The 20,259-nt window shown below is 42.3% G+C and overlaps 1 protein-coding gene across 16 annotated transcripts in view; it reads right to left on the bottom strand.

Moving 5' to 3' along the window:
* Nucleotides 1-20,259, bottom strand: part of RYR3 (ryanodine receptor 3) — a 572,638-nt gene that overhangs the window by 62,327 nt on the left and 490,052 nt on the right. For all 16 annotated transcript variants that reach the window (XR_013521058.1, XM_054240576.2, XM_054240580.2 and 13 more), the window contains 4 exons: nt 16,265-16,585; nt 13,437-13,677; nt 1,891-1,978; nt 805-897 (listed from right to left, as the gene is read on the bottom strand). Coding sequence is in view for 15 of the 16 variants with exons in the window: in XM_054240576.2 (XP_054096551.1) it covers nt 805-897; nt 1,891-1,978; nt 13,437-13,677; nt 16,265-16,585 (743 nt within the window). In the remaining variant the exon portion in view is untranslated. The remainder of the gene's footprint in view (nt 1-804; nt 898-1,890; nt 1,979-13,436; nt 13,678-16,264; nt 16,586-20,259) is intronic.

Genomic DNA, 20,259 nt, shown 5'->3' with positions numbered 1-20,259 from the left:
ACAATCAACCCTCACTGAGGCACATTTCTCAGGGGTACAGAGTCAAGGGTAAGTCATAACAGCTGGTAACAAAACATCTCATTTAAGTAGGTTTTGCTTTTGTATGTACACCTGAAGAAATATGTCTGAGAAGTCTCTTAAATCAAAATAATGAAGCCTCAGTGTGCGGAGATGACTCAAGAGGAGCTGGGAGTCTTGTGGCCCTTGTATTCCTGCTATGCTCCTCTCTTTAGGTTACTCTTTCTTCAGAAAGATGTCTGGAATGCCCTCTTTCAAACATTTCCTACAGGAAATGGACAAATGTTTGGCTTTCTGAGTGCAACTGCCATGAAAAATAAACAGAAGGCATTAAGAGACCAACACAGCTGGAATAAAACAGGTATTGAATATTACAGATAGGAGGAAAACAAGCATGATGTGAGAGTACATGCTGTCAAAATCTGCAAAGCAAGGTAATTTTTTCCTAGCCATCAAAAGGTGGCTCTAGGCATGTGAATTTCTGTATCCTCACTATACAGGAAGTAGTTCTATTTTAAAACCACTAACAGTAGCTTTTGTTTTGGAGACCTCTCAAATGCCTTAGGCAATTCTTGAAACTTAAACTTTTTGACATACAAGCAGCTATTTATTATTTGAGAGCAGTTTCTTCTGGCTCACTCTCAAAGAAACAGCAGCAAGGACTGTTGGTTATGTAGTTTGACCTAAATGCAGTACAGTGTTAATCCCTAGAAAACAGGAAATAGATCCAAGTCACGGCTGAGGTCAAGGTTGAAGAGTTTTTGGAATTAATTTCTAAGGACTTACTTTCGACATCTTGCTTTTGCTGTCTCCAGTTAAAAATGCCAAATTATTAATTTCATTCTGAATCACAAAATTTTGCTCTTCCCTCTTGAAGTTCTAAGTGGGAAAGAATTGAAAAAGCAAACATTACAAGAAAGTTCTGGAAACCAAAGAGATTCTAAGCTCCCCAGGTAACTGAATAGAGTCCGCCTCTCAGCCAAGGTGATTCCAAACACCGAAAAACTCATTCGTGCCATGATGAGAAGAGGGGGTCAGGCATGTCTCATTATACCCTCTCCTTTTAGAGTTTAGGCATATATGACCAGCATTAACATTAAAACAGAGATCTTAAGACTGACCAAATAGACTCTTGGTAGCAATAAGACACCAAATTCCAACCTGCCTCTAGCATAGCATCAAATGACTGACAGCAGGCCTTGAAGGAAGTAAAAATATTTTACCCCAAAATATATTTATTTGACATATTTTGAAACGGCCCTGCAAAGCTGTCTCTCCCGTGGGGGAAATTCACATTCTGTAGAGAATCCTCTTCCCTTTCCAGGTCTTTTCCTGATGTTGAAGAGATTAAATGAGAGTCTAGCACCTTTTAAATGTCTGAATATGAAACACTTGCCACCTGTTGTCTCTATGGGCGGCCATGTATGAGACTTCATCTACATAATAAGAATGTTGGTCTCCACAATCCCTTGTCTTACACACTGTTTCTATTGATTCCAGGTTTTTAGATAACTTTGACAACTGTCACTCAGAAAATCTTTGAATCCACTTATGATCTGGATGCCCACTACCTAACCCTGCAAGATATCCTGCCTTTCTAGGCTAAACCAAGGTATACTTTACATGTATTGATTTATGCCTTGGTCAGTAACTTCTGTCCCACTGAAGTATATAAAGTCAAGCTGTAACCCAACCACCTTGGGCACATGTTCTCAGGACCTCCTGAGGCAGTGTCATGGGTCATGGTTCCCACACTGGCTGAGAATAAAGTTCCTTAAGTATTTTATAGAGTTCGACTTTTTTCATCAACAGTTTTCCAAGGTCTGCCGCTTTCACAACTATTCTAAACCCAGGGCCCAAACGTGTTCTTACATGAGATTTACACCACAGGATGAAGACTTCTGCCACCATGCGGAAGAGCTGGTCAGAATCAGCATCAGGGCTTTTGAGCCAGTTAGATCTGTGCCAAAAAGTAAGTAAATGAATGGACATTTGAAATTCAGTAGGGATTAAAATATTCACACCCTAAAAAATTATACCGACATTGGCAACACACATTTATCCAGATCAAACTGCATTCTCATATGAAAGCAATAATCAGAGAGACTAAACAGCAATATATTCCTTAAACATTTAGATGTAGGTACATAATTGCAGTAGACTTTTTGAAGAATCTACAATAATTATTTGCATTTGTCAAAGGATTCAAGAATTATCTTAGCAAACTGATGTCAGAAATAAACATTTTAAAATGGTCAAAAGTAGGTTTTGTTTTTTCCTCTAAACTAATTAGTTGATTAAGGGTAAGCTTTAAGTTTTGGACATGCTTCCTTTAATATGTAAGGCTAGCAAAAGTAGGCAAGTCTTGGTCACTGTGACAACTAACCTTGTCCTTGACACTTGTCATTGTCAAACCTCTGACATTCTGAGTACTCTAAACAGTTCATGTCCCACCCTTTTCCTTGAAAGCCAGTGTTCTGAATGAAATTTGTAAGATAATATGTTTTTCACTATGATTTGAAATGTATAAACAGAGAACAATTATCCTCTGTGCCCTCTAAAGTGGTTTGAAGATTCCCAATAAATAAGCATTACTCATAAAAAAAAATTAGACTGGTTAAGATTTTCTGCAGGCCAGGCGCGGTGGCTCATGCCTATAATCCCAGCACTTTGGGAGGCCGAGGCGGGTGGATCACAAGGTCAAGAGATGGAGACCATCCTGGTCAACAAGGTGAAACCCCGTCTCTTACTAAAAATACAAAAATTAGCTGGGCATGGTGGTGCACGCCTGTAGTCTCAGCTACTCGGGAGGCTGAGGCAGGAGAATTGCTTGATCCCAGGAGGCAGAGGTTGCAGTGAGCCGAGATCGTCCCACTGCACTCCAGTCTGGGTAACAACAGTGGAACTCTGTCTCAAAAAAAAAAGAAGAAAAAAAAAAGAAAGAAAGGAATTCTACAGTAGCAGCAAGAAGGCTAAACTGCAGATTCAGGAATTCAGTCATTTCTACAAGCTGTCTTGCTGTGAACTATCTTACATACTCGATTTAAATTATATTTCAAAGGGTTGGGTGAGTTGCCATGTTCAAATATCTACACAGAGTAACTTAAAAAAAAAAAAAAACACCCGTTTCTCTGCTCAACACTTTTGATATAAAATATGTGGCATTTTTCCTCACATTAAGCAATTCTTCAACTCTTCAGACACTGACTGGATACCCTACAATTCAAATATGACCCTAACTACGTAGAGTTTGTGCAGACCCTACAGGTGAAGGGCTCAGACCCACAAGCCTGCCCTTCACTTCAGATGCTGGTCTCAAGTCCCAGGGTGTGACCTGTACTTCTGAGCAATTGGCTATAACCAACCCCTTCATTAGGTTCAATAATTTGCTAGAGCAGCTCACAGAACTCAGGAAAATACTTGATTTACTCTTAGCAATTTATTGTAAAGGATACAATGAAGGAATAGCTAAATGAAAGAGATGCATGGGGCAAGGATGCATGGAGCTTCCATGCCTCCTTCAGGCACCGCACCTTCCCAGTACCTTTGTGTGTTCAGCAACATGGACATCTCTGAACACCAGAGCTTAGAATTTTTTGTGGTGGCTCGATTATATAGGCATGATTGGTGAAACCACTGGCCACTGGTTATTTAACTCAATATCCAGTCATTCTCCTTTTTCCAGAGGTCAGGGGAGGGTAAATGGTGGTAGGGCTGAAAGTTCCAACTCTCTAATTGCAGAGTTGGTGTATCTGGCAAGCAGTCCCCATTCTTCAAGAGTCACCTCATTAGAAGAAACTCAGGTATGGTCGAAAGGGGCTTATTATGAATAATCAAAGATGCTCCTTTCACCCCTTTCCCTCAAGAAATTCCGTAAGTTTTAGGAGCTCTGTATAGGAAGCAGGGATGAAGCCCAAATACATATTTATTATATAACAATATCACAGTGACATAAGTTAAACTATTGTCTTTCTTAAGTTAAAAAAAATTACATCTCAAAAATGGTTTGAAAAACCTAATGCCTCTTGCCCCAGGTAGGGTAACAGTTACCAAAAGCCAGTTCCAGAAGGCCTAGGACATCCAACTGAATTGCTGTGGGTAGCCTGTACCTCCTACTCATTCATGAGGAGCACCAGACTATGATATGTAAAGACTCATGAAGTCAAGATCACTTTGGGATCCTTCTTTTATCTCCTGAATTCCTTATTGCCTTTGGTTCCAGTCTCAGGGACATTCTTACCTAATCCTGCTTGTTTTCAGATGCAAGCAGCCTCTCCTTTTACATAGCTGACATTACTGATGGTCTATCCAATACTCCTTCTTCTCCTGTTCCATAGTAATAAACCCTATTTTGTCCAGGGTGGCACTGTGCCCTGCTAAAGATCACATTACCCAGCTTCCTTTGAGCTATAGCTATGTAACTAGGTTCTGATCAATAAGATGAATGTAGAAGTCGTTGATGGGCCTCCTGGAAATCAATCTCTAAGAAGGGATCAGATAGCTGAAGATGCCTTTTTGCCTTTCTCCTGTTGATTTCCTACTTTCTGTCTGGAATGAAAATATGACGGCTGGAACTCTGATTGGCATATTACATCATAAAGTAACTTCAAAGATGGAAGGCAATGTTGAGGATATAAGGACAAAGGAATGAGGCCAGGCATGGTGGCTCATGCCTGTAATCCCAGCGCTTTGGGAGGCTAAGGTGGATGGATCACTTGTGGTCAGGAGTTTGAGACTAGCCTGGCCAATGTGGTGAAACCCCATCTCTACTAAAAAAAAAAACAGAAAAATTAGCTGGGCACGGTGGTGGGCACCTGTAATCCCAGGTACTTGGGAGGCTGAGGCAGGAGAATTGCTTGAGCCCAGGAGGCAGAGGTTGCAGTGAGCACCGAGATTGCACCAGTGGTCTCCAGCCTGGGCTGTAGAGCAAGAGTCTGTCTCAACCAATCAATCAACAATCAATAAAACAGAATGAGCCTTTCTAACAAGGAACAACAATACTGGCTCTAACCATCTTTGGATTTCTTTTCTGTGTGAGATTAAATTTCTCATTTGTTTAAGCCACTATAGCCAATTTTTCATTATTAGCAGCTAAATGCAATTCAAACTTGAGGCTTTAGGTTGGCAATGTTTCCGATTTCGTTCCTATTGATTTTTCAGGGTCAAATGTAAAATTTTATCAGAACTACCAGCTGTTCATTACTTAGTGTTTTGGTTTAAATGAGTTTAATGGCTTTTCAAGATGCCTTCAGTGGGGAAAGGTGAGGGTCATATCCTATCTAGCCAAGGAAAAGCACAGCCACTGGGACTATGAGTAGCAAGAGCACCAGGAACAAAATCTTGGAAAACATTTCCTGGTGGGGGAAAGAAGAGGATTTTCATTTTGTCTACTTCATGTGGGAATGCAGCTTCAGCAGAACATATTTTGCTTTGACCACCCCTCTTCTAAGAGGCAGGTATTTGCTCTTTATCTCTAGTGAGTTTCTTTCTTCAAGCTCAAAGGGATGAGTGCAATAAAAAAATCTCATTAAAGGTTTTCCCCTAGGTATACAAGTCAAAGCAGGTATTTGTGGGAGAAGGGAAATCCTGACCTAGCTTTTCGGGTTCGCTTATACCCTCTCTGCTCCCAGTTAATGCAACCAGGTGTCTCTCCTGCTTGCTCCCAGTCTCCCATGGGATTCCCCATCTCTGTCAATGTTTAGTCACTATCTCTTGTAGATACCTAGCTGATCTGGGAGTCTCTTTTATCATCGGCACTGCTTGCTGCCAAAAGGCAGCTGGAAAACTCAAGGCTGTAGGAAGAGAAGAAGGTTGGGTTTAGAGGTAACCATCAGAGATTGTGCCACATGCAGGAGATGGCACATTACTTGAATAAGGTACACTGTCCGCTTTAAGTAATTTCTTATTTCTCAGCTCCATCCAACCCTTCCGAATCTCCGATGTCTATTATTCTATACTCTATGTCCATGTGAACACATTATTTAGCTCTCACTAAGTGAGAACCTGTGGTATCTGACTTTCTGTTTTTGAGTTGTTTCATTTTAGAAAATGGCCTCCAATCCATACACGTTCTTTTTAATCACTAAATAGCACTCCATTGTGTGTGCATGTGTGTATCCCACTTTTTTCAAATGCAGGCATCCACCAACGGATGCTTGGGTTGATGTCAAATCTTTGTTATTATGAATAGCGCTGCAATAAACATATGAGTGCAAGTATCTTCTTGATATAATGATTTCTTTTCCTTTGGGTAGATACCTAGTAATGAGATTGCTGGATTGAATAGTTCTATTTTTAGTTCTTTGAGAAATTTCCATACTGTTTTCCAGAGAGGTTGTACTGGTTGATGGTCACACTAAAAGTCCACACTTCGCCACTAAGCAATGTATCCACGTAACAAAACTGTACTTGTACCCCTTAAATTTTTAACCAAAAGAGCAGCAGCAACCCAAGTGGATGAAATAACTGAGCACAGTCACAGAGAAAATGCGAAGTCATAAGAACAGAATGCTGGGTGGTGGCAGGAGTAAGGAGACTCACACTTCTATTTTCAAAAAGACAAATAAGGCCGGGTGCTGTGGCTCACTCCTGTAATTCCAGCACTTTGGTCGCCAGGAGAACAGATCACCTAAGGCCAGGAGTTCAAGACCAGCCTGACCAACATGGCAAAACCCCTTCTCTACTAAAAATGCAAAATTAGCTGGGCATAGTGGTGCATGCCTGTAATCCCAGATACTCAGGAGGTTGAGGCAGGAGAATTACTTGAACCTGGGAGGCAGAGGTTGTGGTGAGCAGAGATTGTGCCACTGCGCTCCAGCCTGGGTGACAAAGCAAGACTCCGTCTCAAAAAGAAAAAAAGACAAATGATCAGGTTTTGAAAGAAAATAAAGCCATGCTCCTGAATTCACAGTCAGCATGTCTGCTTCAGAGGTGAGAGCTTTTTTTAAGCTTTGCTCCAAAGCCTCGCCTGGAGGACCCAGCCTGAGGCAGTCAACTGCATGGAATTAACTCTAATTCCCTTCAACAGTTTGAGAGATAGGTTTTCACCAAAAATATCACTATTTAGGTTCAATGCTAAGTTCTAAATGTTTCTGACTCCTAGGAAAGAGGCTAAGAAGCCACTGCCTCTTAGAAAGAGGGAGTTGTTGAATGTGTCTTGAGTTTTACCTCCTGACATGAGGAAATGAAGCACTTCTGGGCCCCCTGCCGAGCACACCACACCTGGTTCTTGCTCATTTTGGGTCAGCTGCAGGTTGCACACTGACCAATCAAAGCCACTCCTCAGAAGAGTATTTCAGACACCAGAGAAACTTTACACACTGCTGTGGCAGGGTAGAAAAGAGCACAAAGGTTTAATATGACGAGAAAAAGCAGGGAAGAGGAAAGCCAAGATAGCTCTGTTCAATATTTAAAGAGCTGTCACAAGAGGGATGAGAGTAATTTTGTGTGGTTCTGAAGAGTAAAATTAGAGCTGATAGGTAGGAGTTATCCTGCGAGCTCAAATGGTTTGAATTGTCTGAAACGAGAATGGGACTGCAAGCATGGCAGTGCTGTCCCTGTCATCTTTGGCCCGCCACTTTTCTCAATAACCAGAGGCAGAAAGTCCTGAAAGGAAAAAAGAAGGGGCATTTCTCCACTGGGAGGTAAGATGAGGTGACCTCTAACATCCCTCCCAAGGTCACAGTTCCATAATTAAAAGCCAGCTGATTTTTTAGATGAAAAAAAGGACCTGAAGAAAGTAAAGGCACTCACAGTGGAAGGCTGTATTTCTTAGCATGGCTCATATGACCGTGATGCTCAGGGAAGAACAGATTGAAAAGTGGGGATGAATGAATTAATAATGATCTCAAAGACTCTCTGACATTGCCATTTTTAGCAACTGTCAAACACTGCATAAGTAGAACATACTCTGTCTTGAGTTTTGATCGTCAATAGTGACAAATGCAATTAAAGAGCTATTCCAGGAGCAAATTTACTCTACTTTTATTTTTCACTTCAAACTCTGGCAATTTCCTTCTCTACACTGCTAACATTATTATGATATGTGAAATGACTAAAATCATGACCCTCAAATAAGCAGGGTTTTGTGTGGAAAATGAGTACAACGAGTACAATTTTCCATAGACAGGTAAGGAAAGATTTTATATATATGCACACACACACACACAAACATACACACACACATATAGAGAGAGTGTGTGTGTAAGGTGTTGTATGTAAAGTGTTTCTATTGGAATGCTAAATATAAGTAATCTTAATTAGGTTATTTTAAATACTAAGTACAATTTGCCTTATAAAATAAATGCTAAAACGAGTATATCCACGTCCATTTCTTGCCCATGGCAGAACAGATCACTCAAAAAGTTATCAATGTTCCCCCAAATATTCCTGCATTCCTTCATTATCTATAATGGGGACCTTATTAAACATTTTCAAATTTGCATTTTAGAGTTTTAAACTTTAGAAGGGTGTGGTGTAATAAAAATATGTACTAGTCTTTGCCTCTGTTTCCTGACACAGAGCTACTAAAACTTGTGGAATTTCCTGAGTAACAGGAGTTTTTGTTATATAAAACAAGTCCCTTTGACCAGATGTGGATTTATGCTAATCAAGTGACCCTTGAGCGGGGAAGGGCTAGGTAGCTTCAGGATGGCACTGGTTACCAGAAACACCAAGCACACGACTAGAGGGCTGGAACTTTCAGCCTCACTCGCTACCTCTGGGGAGAGAGGAGGTGCTGAAGATTCAGTTCAATCCCAATCACCAATGCCCAATGATTTATCAATGAAACTTACATAAAAACTTGTACATTGAGATACAGGGAGCCTACAGTTGGCAAACACATTGATGGGCTGGGAGGGAGTGTGCCAGGGTGGGCACAGAGGTTCTGCACTCGCCTACACCCATACATTCCTCTACGTGTGCGTCTCTTCCATTTGAATGTTCCTGAGTAATATCTCTTCTAGTAAGCCTGTAATTGTTAAAGTGCTTTCCTGAGTTCTATAAGCTATTCCAGCGAATTATCAAATCTGAGTGAATGATCAAACCAGGTCATGAGAACCATGGAATTTGCAGTTCACTGGGCAGAAGTATGAGTAACCTGGGTAACTCATTTGTGGCTGGTGTCTGAGGCAGGAACAGTCTTAGAACTGAGCCTTTGATCTGTGGGATCTGCATTAACTCTGCATAGTTACTGTCAGAATTATGCTGGCTTGTTGGATACCTAACTGATGTTGGAGAGCTGGAGAATGGACTTGGACAACTGACACATATTTGGTTACAGGGAAAAAACAACAACCAACAAATAGGGTAAGGGCTTAGTCATACCCGAAGATACAATGAAAACATCTGCATTCACCCCATCAATAGCTTTATGACTTTACAGACTTCTATTCCCAGAAGCCTTCACGTTTCTCACATAATTGTGGTTTAATTATTTATTTTGACTCAGCTAAAGTTTGTGCACCAAGTGAACACTGGGGAAAAAGTGAATTACATTGAAAATTTTTCTTGTGACATGAATTAATTTGCCTAATAATGACATTAGAGAGTTTCAACCTTTGAAGTTCTGTAGAACAGGAGTGATGACAGTGAGCTGGGATATGCAGCCTGTCCAGCGCAGCATATGGCCACCACCCAGGGGACTGACTGATGGGAGAGAAGGGAAGGTGCACAGTCAGTGTGAGGGGCTGAAGGCAAGGGTTACAGAAGGAATGAGGATTCTGGGTGACCCTCCTGAGGGACTCAGGTTGGGGGAGAGGTCTTGAGAGAAGGGAGCAGCAGGTTTGGTAAGTTCATTATATTGTGTTCTCCACCTGTCCTCTCTAAATGGTGCTCAAATGTCAGAACAGAGACATGCACCATGAACTGTCTCTGAAAGTCTCCAGTTTTGATTTTCATCTCATACCAAGGTGTCCACTAATCCTAGCCATTTCCCTTCCTTTATCCATGCTTTAAGCATATATCTCACAGATATTCTTCTCAACATGTCACCAGTCTTCATTCTCAGTGACCTCAATGTATATGTTTATGATCTTCCCAGCTCCACGGCCTTTCAGTCTGTTGATTTCTTCTCTAAGGGCCTTGCCCTCTATCTGCCTCAATGTACAATCCCATGGTCATTACTAACAGCTGCAACCTCCCCCAACCCCACAGTCTTAAATCCACGTATTTCCCTTCTCTGACCACCACCCCCCTCCTATCTAGTACCCACTCTCCAACAATCCTTTGACCCTTTGTCTGCTCATGGACATTATGCTTTCTGTGTTCTCACCATCCTCCTCATCATCCAGCTTGAATTCCACAGTGAATCTTTATAATTACCCTCTTACATATAACCTTAACTGCTTAACCTGTTTTTGTTATACTCAGCAACACCTCACCTCTCATTAAATGGAACGTATTTCCTATTCTTGGTTGGTATCTACAGCTGAATTTGGCTGGAGAGAAAGCTTAACATGCTGATGGGTCTTACTGTAAATTCACGACCACAGATCTCTTAATGCTCTTTAGTAATCACCCTGCATTTTCCTGGTCCATTTCCTCTTCCACTCTTCCTGGAAGCCACCTCATACCTTCTCTATACTTTTCAAACCTCTATGCACCTTTCCCCATCTTCATTCCCAACTGATTATCTTGCTTCCTGCTTCACTGAGAAAATAAAAGCAATCAGAAAAGGACCCCCAAAGACCTATATGACCTATCTGACCTATCTGACCTACCTACCTACCTCTCTCTCTCTCTCTCTCTCTCTGAATGTAGGTGTGGGTGCCTATAGGTGTGTGTGTATACATATATATGTGTATATATATATATACACACATATATATATATATACACACATATATACGTGTTTGTGTATATATATACATATATATGTGTTTGTGTATACATATATATACACACGTGTGTGTATATATATGTACACAAACCAGCATCAGTGCCCACAGTCTCTGCCCTCTTGCCTGTTACTGTGCATGAACTTCCTAAGGCTGACCTTTTGCCTGCTCAAGGGCACTGCTTTAAAAATTGTCTCTCTCTTACATGATCATAGCCCCTGTCTCTATTATATCCTTCCCATTATTGAATAAACAACCTGACAAGTTTCCCATCTTAAAAACTCCTCTCTTGACCACACTTCTGCCTCTAGCTAGTGTCCCATTTCTCTGTTCTCCTTTAGAGTAAAACTTGAACAAGTTGCCTGTATTGCTGGATCCAAGTCCTTTTCTCTCATTCTCTTTTAACTCATTCCAAAGAGGCTTTTTATCCTCAATACTTCATAGACACTGCTCTTGTTAAGTCCAGAAATAAATAATGAGCTGCTTAATCTAATGCCCAGTCTCAGTCCTCATCTTACTTACCAGCAGCATTTGAAACAGTTGGTCATTCTTTCCTTCTGGAAACTCTTTGTGAAGTTGGCACCCAGACAGTTGGCTTTGCTACTGTCTCATTGGTTTCTCCCTCTCTCTTTTGCTGTTCCTCTTCTTCTGCCTGACCTCTGAGTACTGAGGAACTCTCCTGTCTCTTCCTCAACCCTTAACTTATCTCATCTAGTCTCACAGTCCTCTAAAATTCATATGTCTACACCAGATCTGTCCCCTGAACTCTATCTCATATGCAACTGCCCACTCAACATTTTCACATTTCTATTGAATAGGCAACTAAATTCAACATGTCTGAAAGTGATTTCCTGATCTTCCCCTCAACACATGCACCCCAACCTTGGCCAAATCTGATATATCCACAATCTTCCTTATTGCTGAAAACTCCATTCTTCCATGTACTCAGGGAAAATGCTTGGAATCATTTTGACTCTTCTCTTTTCCCAATTTGGAAGTTCCAAGGGCTCTACTATCAAAAGAGACCCAGAATGTGATAACTTTTGTCAATCTTCACTGCTACCATCTTGGCCACAGCCACCATCAACATTAAAAAAAAAAAAAAAAAAAAAAAAAAAGGGCTGGGTGCAGTGGCTCACACCTGTAATCCCAGCACTTTGGGAGGCTGAGGCAGGCAGATTACCTGAACTCAGGAGTTTAAAACCACCCTGGGCAACATGGTAAAACTCCATCTCTACTAAAACACCCCAAAATTAGGCAGGCATGATGGTATGTGCCTGTAATCCCAGTTACTTGGGAGGCTGAAATAGAAGAATCGCTTGAGCCCAGGAGGTGGAGGTTACAATGAGCCAAGATCGTGCCACTGCACTCCAGCTTGGGCAACAGAGTGAGACTCGATCTCAAAATCAATCAATCAATTGATCAATCAATCAATCCTCGTAAAGTGCACATAACATAAAATTTGCTATCAGTGATGTTTAGTACATTCAAAATGTTGTGAAACTATGATTATTATCCAGTTTCAGGATATTTTCATCACCTTAAAAGGAAACCCCAGCTCCATAAAGCAGTCCCTCCCCATCACTCTCTCCCATCTGACACTGCTAATTCACTTTCAGTTTCTCTGGATCACATTCCACTGTTGCCTGGATCATGGAGAGCCTCCCACTGGTCTTCTTCCTGCCCTACTGCCTCCACCCCTTGCTACGGTGCTCCAAGAGCGAATCAGATCACATTACAGACTCCCCCTAAATCTCCAGGGGCTTCTTACCTCACTCAGAGCAAAAGTCAGAGTCCTCACAGTGGCCTCCCAGGCCTGGACTCTCAGCCCCATGTTGCCTCTCTGACATCCTCTACTGCTCTTCCCACCCCTCCCTCTGCTTCAGCTACACTGGCCTCCTTTTGGTCCCTTGAACATCCCAAACACACTTTTTCCTCAGGGCTTGCACCAGATGCTCCCTCTTCCTGCAACTCCCTTGCCCCAGATCTTTTGGTTTCAAAGTTTACTCACTTCAGGTCTTTGCTTAAATGTTGGTTTCTCAGTATCACCCTATCTAAAAACACAACTCCACCCCACCCTGACCCTCCTAATTCCCCTCACTCCACTCTATATAATTTACTTATATGGGATGTTTATTGTTTATGCTCTCCTCCTGGCCCCCGAATGAAATCTCCCTAGGTCAGAGAGCTTGTCTATTCTGTTCCTTCCTATCACTTAAAGCCTAGAACAGTGTTTCATACACAGTCAGGCAGTAGTGGTTGAAGGAATACGTGAGTGAACAGCAGAGGGGCAGAAGTGGGTCACTGCTACCTTTATTTGACCAGCTTCCTCTGACCTGTGGTAGCCTGTAAGGATGGAGGGGATGGCCATGTCACAGACCATACAGAATCACGGCTCCAGGAAAGCACTACCCAGAGCTCCTACAGCAGGAACTATTGGTGTTGGGAAGGAGAATGGTGGAAGCACATTTCACATCCTTTATCTTACTGATAATAACCCAACACCATCTTTCCATTTTATTCTGTTGCCTACACCAGCCCACTGAGGGGTAGACAGGCTACTAGAGGTCTCCTCCGTACCTGTTGTTGTCCACGTAGCGGATCAGCATGGGGTAGAAGGCATAGAGATCTCTGCAGAGGACCGCAAACTCATCCAGGATGAGGAGCTCTGCCTCCTGGGTGTCCCCTTTGCCGTCGGCTTTCAGCTGCTCTTCCTCCTGCACAGTCTTGACGGCCTTTTTCTTCATCTTCTCCAGAGTTGGGATGAAGTGGCTTCTCAGCAGGTCGGGCCTGGCTTTGCTGATGATGGGCTGTGCATACACTGTATTTACAAACAAAGGGCCTCCCCATCATTTCATGTATTATGGCAATGGATGAAAATGAAGGACATGACTGAAAGTTGAGGTTATGGAATCCTATTAACTCAGGATGGTACCTGCCCTCTGTTCCCTTCCTCAATATTCTCCTTGATATTTCCCTCTCATAGCACCACCTCAGAGGATAGGGGGACTGAGGCCATTATGGGAGAAGGTCCATATTCCTGCTCTGCTCTTCCAGGCCATGGGGAGCCCCTGCCTCCCCTGAACTCTTCACGCATGCATGGCCTATGTCACACCCTTAGCTCTTCATGACAGACTATTTTGTATTATTTTATAGTCCATTCTTTTTGCTTTTTGCTCACTAGCAGATTGTATACTTCCTGAAGGAAGTCTTTTATTCATAAGAACAAGTATTATGCTGAGCTAAGAGCAGGCACTCAATATATGCTTTCTGGTCATTTTTCAGAACAATCTGTTAAAAGCACATTAACCCTACTGCCATTCTCAGCCCTCAGCACTTGAAACCTGCCAACCTATCACCTGGAGACTTCTCTGGGCTCTGAGGGAGAGATATCAATTATAAATGAACAAAAAGAGTCTGGGGTGATTGCTAGAAGTTGAAAAGCAGAAACAAGCAATCAGAGAAAGAGCAATATGCCATTTCATGGGTCTTTTTTTTTTTTAAAGATCAGAGTAATTCTAAGGAAAAAATGAGTGAGAGTTGTGAACCATTGACAATGTACATTCACATGTATATTTCAAAGTATCTTTAGCTTAAGGCATTTCAGTTGGAAACAACTTGCCTTCCAGTAATTTTCTTCTAAATCTCACTTTATATTTTACTTTTATAAAAATGATACTTTTAGAAAGAGAAGGTTAATGGCATTCTCTGATGAGATACATGAACCAAGAAGTTGTGACTTCTTAGCCTTATTTAATGAGCAGCTCTGCTTTGGATATGTAATCAGAATGGCTAAACTTTATGTGGGTAATTTGGGCTTACTACTTAAAATTGACTTTGTGGCCGGGTACAGTGGCTCACGACTGTAATCCCAGCACTTTGGAAGGCTGAGGTGGGTGGATCACGAGGTCAGGAGTTCAATACCAGCCTGGCCAAGATGGTGAAACTCTGTCTCTATTAAAAATACAAACAATACATGGATGTGGTGGTGGGTGCCTGTAATCCCAGCTACTTGGGAGGCTGAAGCAGGGAATTGTTTGAACCTGGGAGGTGGAGGATGCAGTGAGCCAAGATCACACCACTGCACTCCAGGCTGGGCAACAAAGTCAGACTCCATCAGCACCAAAAAGAAAAAAAAAAAAAAAAAAAAATTGACTTTGTTTAGTCACCAAAAATAAGTGGCCTATCTGAATGGAATCTGGATTCATCTGTGGAATAACAGGCTGAATATCAGTTTCCATCAGTGGCCCTCACGCTGTGACACTTTCTCTCTGTATGCCTCGAGGAAGGTAAGGGAGGAGATTTTTTTGAAACCCTTCCTTCCCTGAATTCAGTTTTACCAAGTAAAACTCATTGAAAAATTACCTTATTGTTAACAATATTTTAGGGCTAATGGGTAATAGAGGAACACCAATTCTATTTACTCAAATGTCCACAGAAGCCTGTATTATCTAGCTGTCATCAGTACCCAATGTATTTACAATTTTGATCTCAGTTCATCTGTGAGACAGGAAGAAGCAGTAACTTTTCTTCCTTGGTCTTGCAGAAGGACATCGATTACTCAGTCCAGGAAAGTAAATCCCAGTGTTGGATTAACAATTCCCTTTAGCCTAGCCATCGTATTCACAGTCCAGGAGATCATATGAGTGAAGAGGTTACCAGCAGACTCCACTACCTTAATCATAGGTCCATCAAAAGCAGTGACTTCGCCTTAGCTTCTGTCTCTTTGGACTATAGTTTGACAGAAATAACACAAATGTTTTTGTATTACTGACTGTGGAAAGTATAGTTATTCATTTTCCAAGCCTGTCCTTTTTCTGCAGTTGCTTCAGGAACAGAACATTGGCTAATAACATTCACTGAGAGCTGACTGCATGCAAGTAACTTTAAAGGGACGCAAAAGAAAAAAACCCAAAGGGCTGCTACTGTGAGCCTGCATGAGAGAGTGTCTTAGAAAGCATAAAATGAAATCCAAATGCAGAGTGACATTAAGGAACTTACAGCGTAGGTCAGATGGGAGTGAGTTTTACACAAGTGGAAAACACACAGAATTACTTACCAGGGAAATTCTGGACAATCATTACTGTAAGAGCAAATGGGATTCTTGAGTACCAAAATCAAATAAAGCAATGCTCACTGGTCTTGAGTGGAGTAGATTAAGAAAGGCTTCCTGGAGATTTGAGGGGCTTGGGCAAGTAGGGGAGTGGGGCAGGAGAATTTGCTCCAGGAAGCTCTTCAGGGAAATATGTCAATTCTTTTTACTGTTAAGCAACTGGGGTGGGGATGGAGAGGTTTAAATATAGAATAGAGCTTGTGCAAAACCATTTTGGAATTAATAATAGAGATGAAAAGAGAATCCAGTTATCTTGACCCCTGGGGTGGGGAATGGGGCAAAAAGGCATTGTTACCTGCAATGCGCTTCATCCAGGAGGCCTCATCGATGCCCAGGTTGTTGTTGATGATTTTCAGAATGTTGCCCAGGATGATACTGAGGTGTTCAGAGGTGACCTTGGTGCAGCATGGCCCTGTGCTGGGGGCTAGGTTCTCAGGCCCCCGCTCCCACCAGTAGGACAGGTAGTTGCAGAGCATGGGTAAGATCACCTCGATGACATGGGGCATCTCTGTGTACCGGGCCCCTGACTCGGCCAGGTCATTGATTTCCTTCATCAGGCCTTCCAGCTGCGGGATGTCAGGACACATGTCTTCCACCGTGTCTGGCATCCCCAGAACTGATCGAAAGAATAAAGGAACAGAAATTCAAAAACACAGTGGGTGCAAGTTTCTTTCTCTCTGTCCCTCCTTTCCTTTGGTCTTTAGAAATAAATTTCCAGAGCTTCATGGGCGTGAGCTTGGATGTGGAGTGGCTTTTGTCCTCCAGCTATCAGTGAACAGACTACAGCTTCCAGAGGCTGCATTATCTTCCTAGATGTCATGTTGAGGTTAAAACAAACGTGGTTAAAGGAGCAGAGCAGACACAAGGATGAGGGATAGTTCCTAAGACTAATCTGTGCTGGAGCCAGTCCTCTGGCTTCTCCCTCTTGACCTGCCTGCCTGAGCCTTAGTGTGTCTCCTGCAGAAAAATCAGTAATCAGAGGAGAAAAGCAACTGATCAGTGTTGAGTTCCAAGTTGTGGTGCCTGGATCACATCTGTACAGCTTAGGAAAGGCAAAAAAAAAAAAAAAAAAAAAAAAAAAAGAAAAAAGAAGGCCACTCATCTAATAGTCCTTCAGCTCAACCAGAAACAACAACTTTCCAGCCAGCTGGAATTCTGGGGAAAAAGCATCACAGGTACACTGATTTCTGGCTTCACAACAGAAATTATGGATGACCTGAGGTGACTTGACTGACTTCCTGTCAATCGCTTAAACCTTTTTGTTTCCAAAGACTGATTTGCAAGGAATCGTGAGAGCCCTATCGTTTCTTCACCCTGAATGATTGGGGTGCTACTCTAGATAAGGACACACGGGATAAATTATCAACAGATGGAGTTCAATCTTCAACCAGGGAGGGTTGTCAGATACAAGAACTGTAAACAAAAAGCCAGGGTTTATCCGTCCTGCTTCCCTTAGGGTAAAGGACACTCTTTCCTGCAAGGTGGGAGGAAGACTAGAAGCATCCTGACGTTCCTGACAGGTGAGAAGTTAACAAGGGCTCTGAGTGGAGGAACATGGGACCATTCTGAGTAAGAACCACAAGCCCAAAGCTTAGCAAACACATCCGCTGATCTAACTGCTGTGTCTACTTCATCCTAAGGCCAAGCTTCTCAAACTGGGCAAAAACATCCGGCACTGAAGGAGCTAGGCAGTCTGGGAAGCCACAGGAAATATGCGGCTTGTTGTCCCAGAACATCAGCTCACTGGAAGATTTGAGGAAATTATTTTTGATATTTGGAATCGCATGCAAAGTTCTCATACATTTCCAAAAATAAAGCCAGTCTCCAGGTGATACACAAGACTGCAAATACAAATTTGTGTTTAGCGAATTGGCTTATGCCTGCAGGCCCTTTGGCATTGGGATTACTGTTGGCTTGAGGTCTTTCTTCAGATTTTCAAATTTTATATCCATTGGAATTGAAGGAGTCATAAATAGGAGAGGCCATACCAAATTTCTTGGCCTGTAGGAATACTGGTCAATTGAAAGGGACTGTCTCAATTTATCTCATGGTTATACTGCATGGAGCAGAGATACAGAATAATCCTGGCTACCTTGGAGAGAATTAATCTGCAGCTGAGACAAGTGGTTCTACCTGGAGAGGAAGTGCAGTTGCAAAGCAATGGATCCTAGCAGCCTTTATGCTGTGGAATAGGCCCAGTGAATCACTATCACCTTTTCCCTAGTGATGACTTTTGTTGCTGTCACTAGAGCCCTTGGTGGGTAGAAGGCTAAAAATCTCTCTTCCTTGGATGTCAGGAGTGGACCACTACCTTTTTTTTTCTGGAGACAGAGTCTTGCTCTGTTCCCAGGCTGGAGTGCAGTGGCGCCATCTTGGCTCACTGCAAACTCCATTCCCTGGGTTCAAGCAATTCTCCTGCCTCAGCCTCCTGAGTAGCTGGGATTACAGGTGCATGCCACCACACCCAGCTAATTTTTGTATTTTTAGTAGAGATAGGGTTTCACTATAATGGCCAGGCTGATTTCGAACTCCTGATTTCATGTTCCACCTGCCTTGGCCTCCCAAAGTGCTGGGGTAACAGGTGTGAGCCACTATGCTTGGCCTGGATCAATATCTTTTAAAACTCGGACAATTCAAAAGGATTAGTAGCATGAAAGCCAAAGAACCATGTCAACTCTTGTGATTTGCAGTAGAAGGAAACTATGGGTTAGATATGGTCATTTGCAGAGAATGAATCTGTCCTGTGTCTCACAGCAGGACCATGGTCATGGGTAACAAGAACACAGGAGTCTGGAGGGACCCTTACAAACAATTTTACACCAACACTCTCAGAGTACAGAGGTAAACACAGGGTAGTCAAACGTTCTACCTTGAGGTTCTACATGCAGAACAATGCCACTGTCATAGATGCAACTGAAATTGACAACTATTTGCTGTGGGATTAGATATAAGGCTCAGGTGCATTTGTTTAAATGTCACATAGACAGTACATCATCATGAACTGTTTTTACCCCCTGCCTAAGAAAAAGAGTTGCTTGAGGTTGCTGCACTGGAGCCATTATAATGACCTTTAAAAGTTATTTATATGTAATTGGTCCTTGAGTGGAACAAACATTTGTGATTCAGTAGTTGTTTTGTACTTCAAATGCCACAGCAAAAACTCACAGAATGAATTCTGAGTTTGCTAGAAAAACAGCCTCAGCTGTCCTTTTCAAATCAGACACACGACTGTGAGGGGGAATCTTTAGAATCACTGTCCTTTTATCTTCTAGATCAATGATTCTCAAAGTGCTGTCCTCCTGCCAGCAGCATCAGCATCACCTGGAGACTGGCTAAAAATGCAAATTCCTGGGCCTCACTCCAAACTGACTTACTGTATTAGAAACTCTAGGGATGGGGCTCAACAGTCTTGAACAAGCCTCCCTGGTAATTTTGATGCACATTCGAGTTCAAGAACCACCAGATTAGATTCTAAAGTCCTGTGTGCCTCATCTTAGCAGCTCGTCTCTTTGCAATACAGACAGATAGATTGCATTAGAATTGGAACTCTTTTCTCTTTGGTTGATTATTCTAATAGGGTATAGAAGAAAAGCAAACTGGTAATATGATGTTTTGGTCTACCTAGTGTACTGATTAATGGATCACTGCCACCCATAACCAAGTATTTATCTAGTTTTGAGTAACTGCACATAACAGTATTAAACTTTTTTCTAGGTATATCTTTTTTTTTTTTTTTTTTTTTTTTGAGACGGAGTTTCGCTCTTGTTACCCAGGCTGGAGTGCAATGGCGCGATCTCGGCTCACCGCAACCTCCGCCTCCTGGGTTCAGGCAATTCTCCTGCCTCAGCCTCCTGAGTAGCTGGGATTACAGGCATGCGCCACCATGCCCAGCTAATTTTTTGTATTTTTAGTAGAGACGGGGTTTCACCATGTTGACCAGGATGGTCTCGATCTCGTGACCTCGTGATCCACCCGCCTCGGCCTCCCAAAGTGCTGGGATTACAGGCTTGAGCCACCGCGCCCCGCCTAGGTATATCTTAATAATTTTGGGATGAGAAAGAAAATGCACCAGGATATTATAAGGCATCAAAGTTACTAATGTGAGTAATTCTGCTGGCAAAGCAGTGTCAATTAATAGAGATGCCCAATTAACTGAAGACATGATAAATCAATCGTATTACATTTCTAAACCACAGGCTCACATCATCTGTCACCTTATACATCCCTCCCCACCCTTTATCCCTTAGGTCACCCACTTTGTAATGAATGAAGTCTACCTTCTTACAGCTC

The sequence above is a fragment of the Callithrix jacchus genome, chromosome 8 (genome assembly GCF_049354715.1).
Source record: "Callithrix jacchus isolate 240 chromosome 8, calJac240_pri, whole genome shotgun sequence".
In the NCBI taxonomy this organism is placed as follows: domain Eukaryota; kingdom Metazoa; phylum Chordata; class Mammalia; order Primates; family Cebidae; genus Callithrix; species Callithrix jacchus.
The sequence above is the reverse complement of the archived record's forward strand: the minus strand, read 5'-3'. Positions and strand labels throughout refer to the sequence as shown.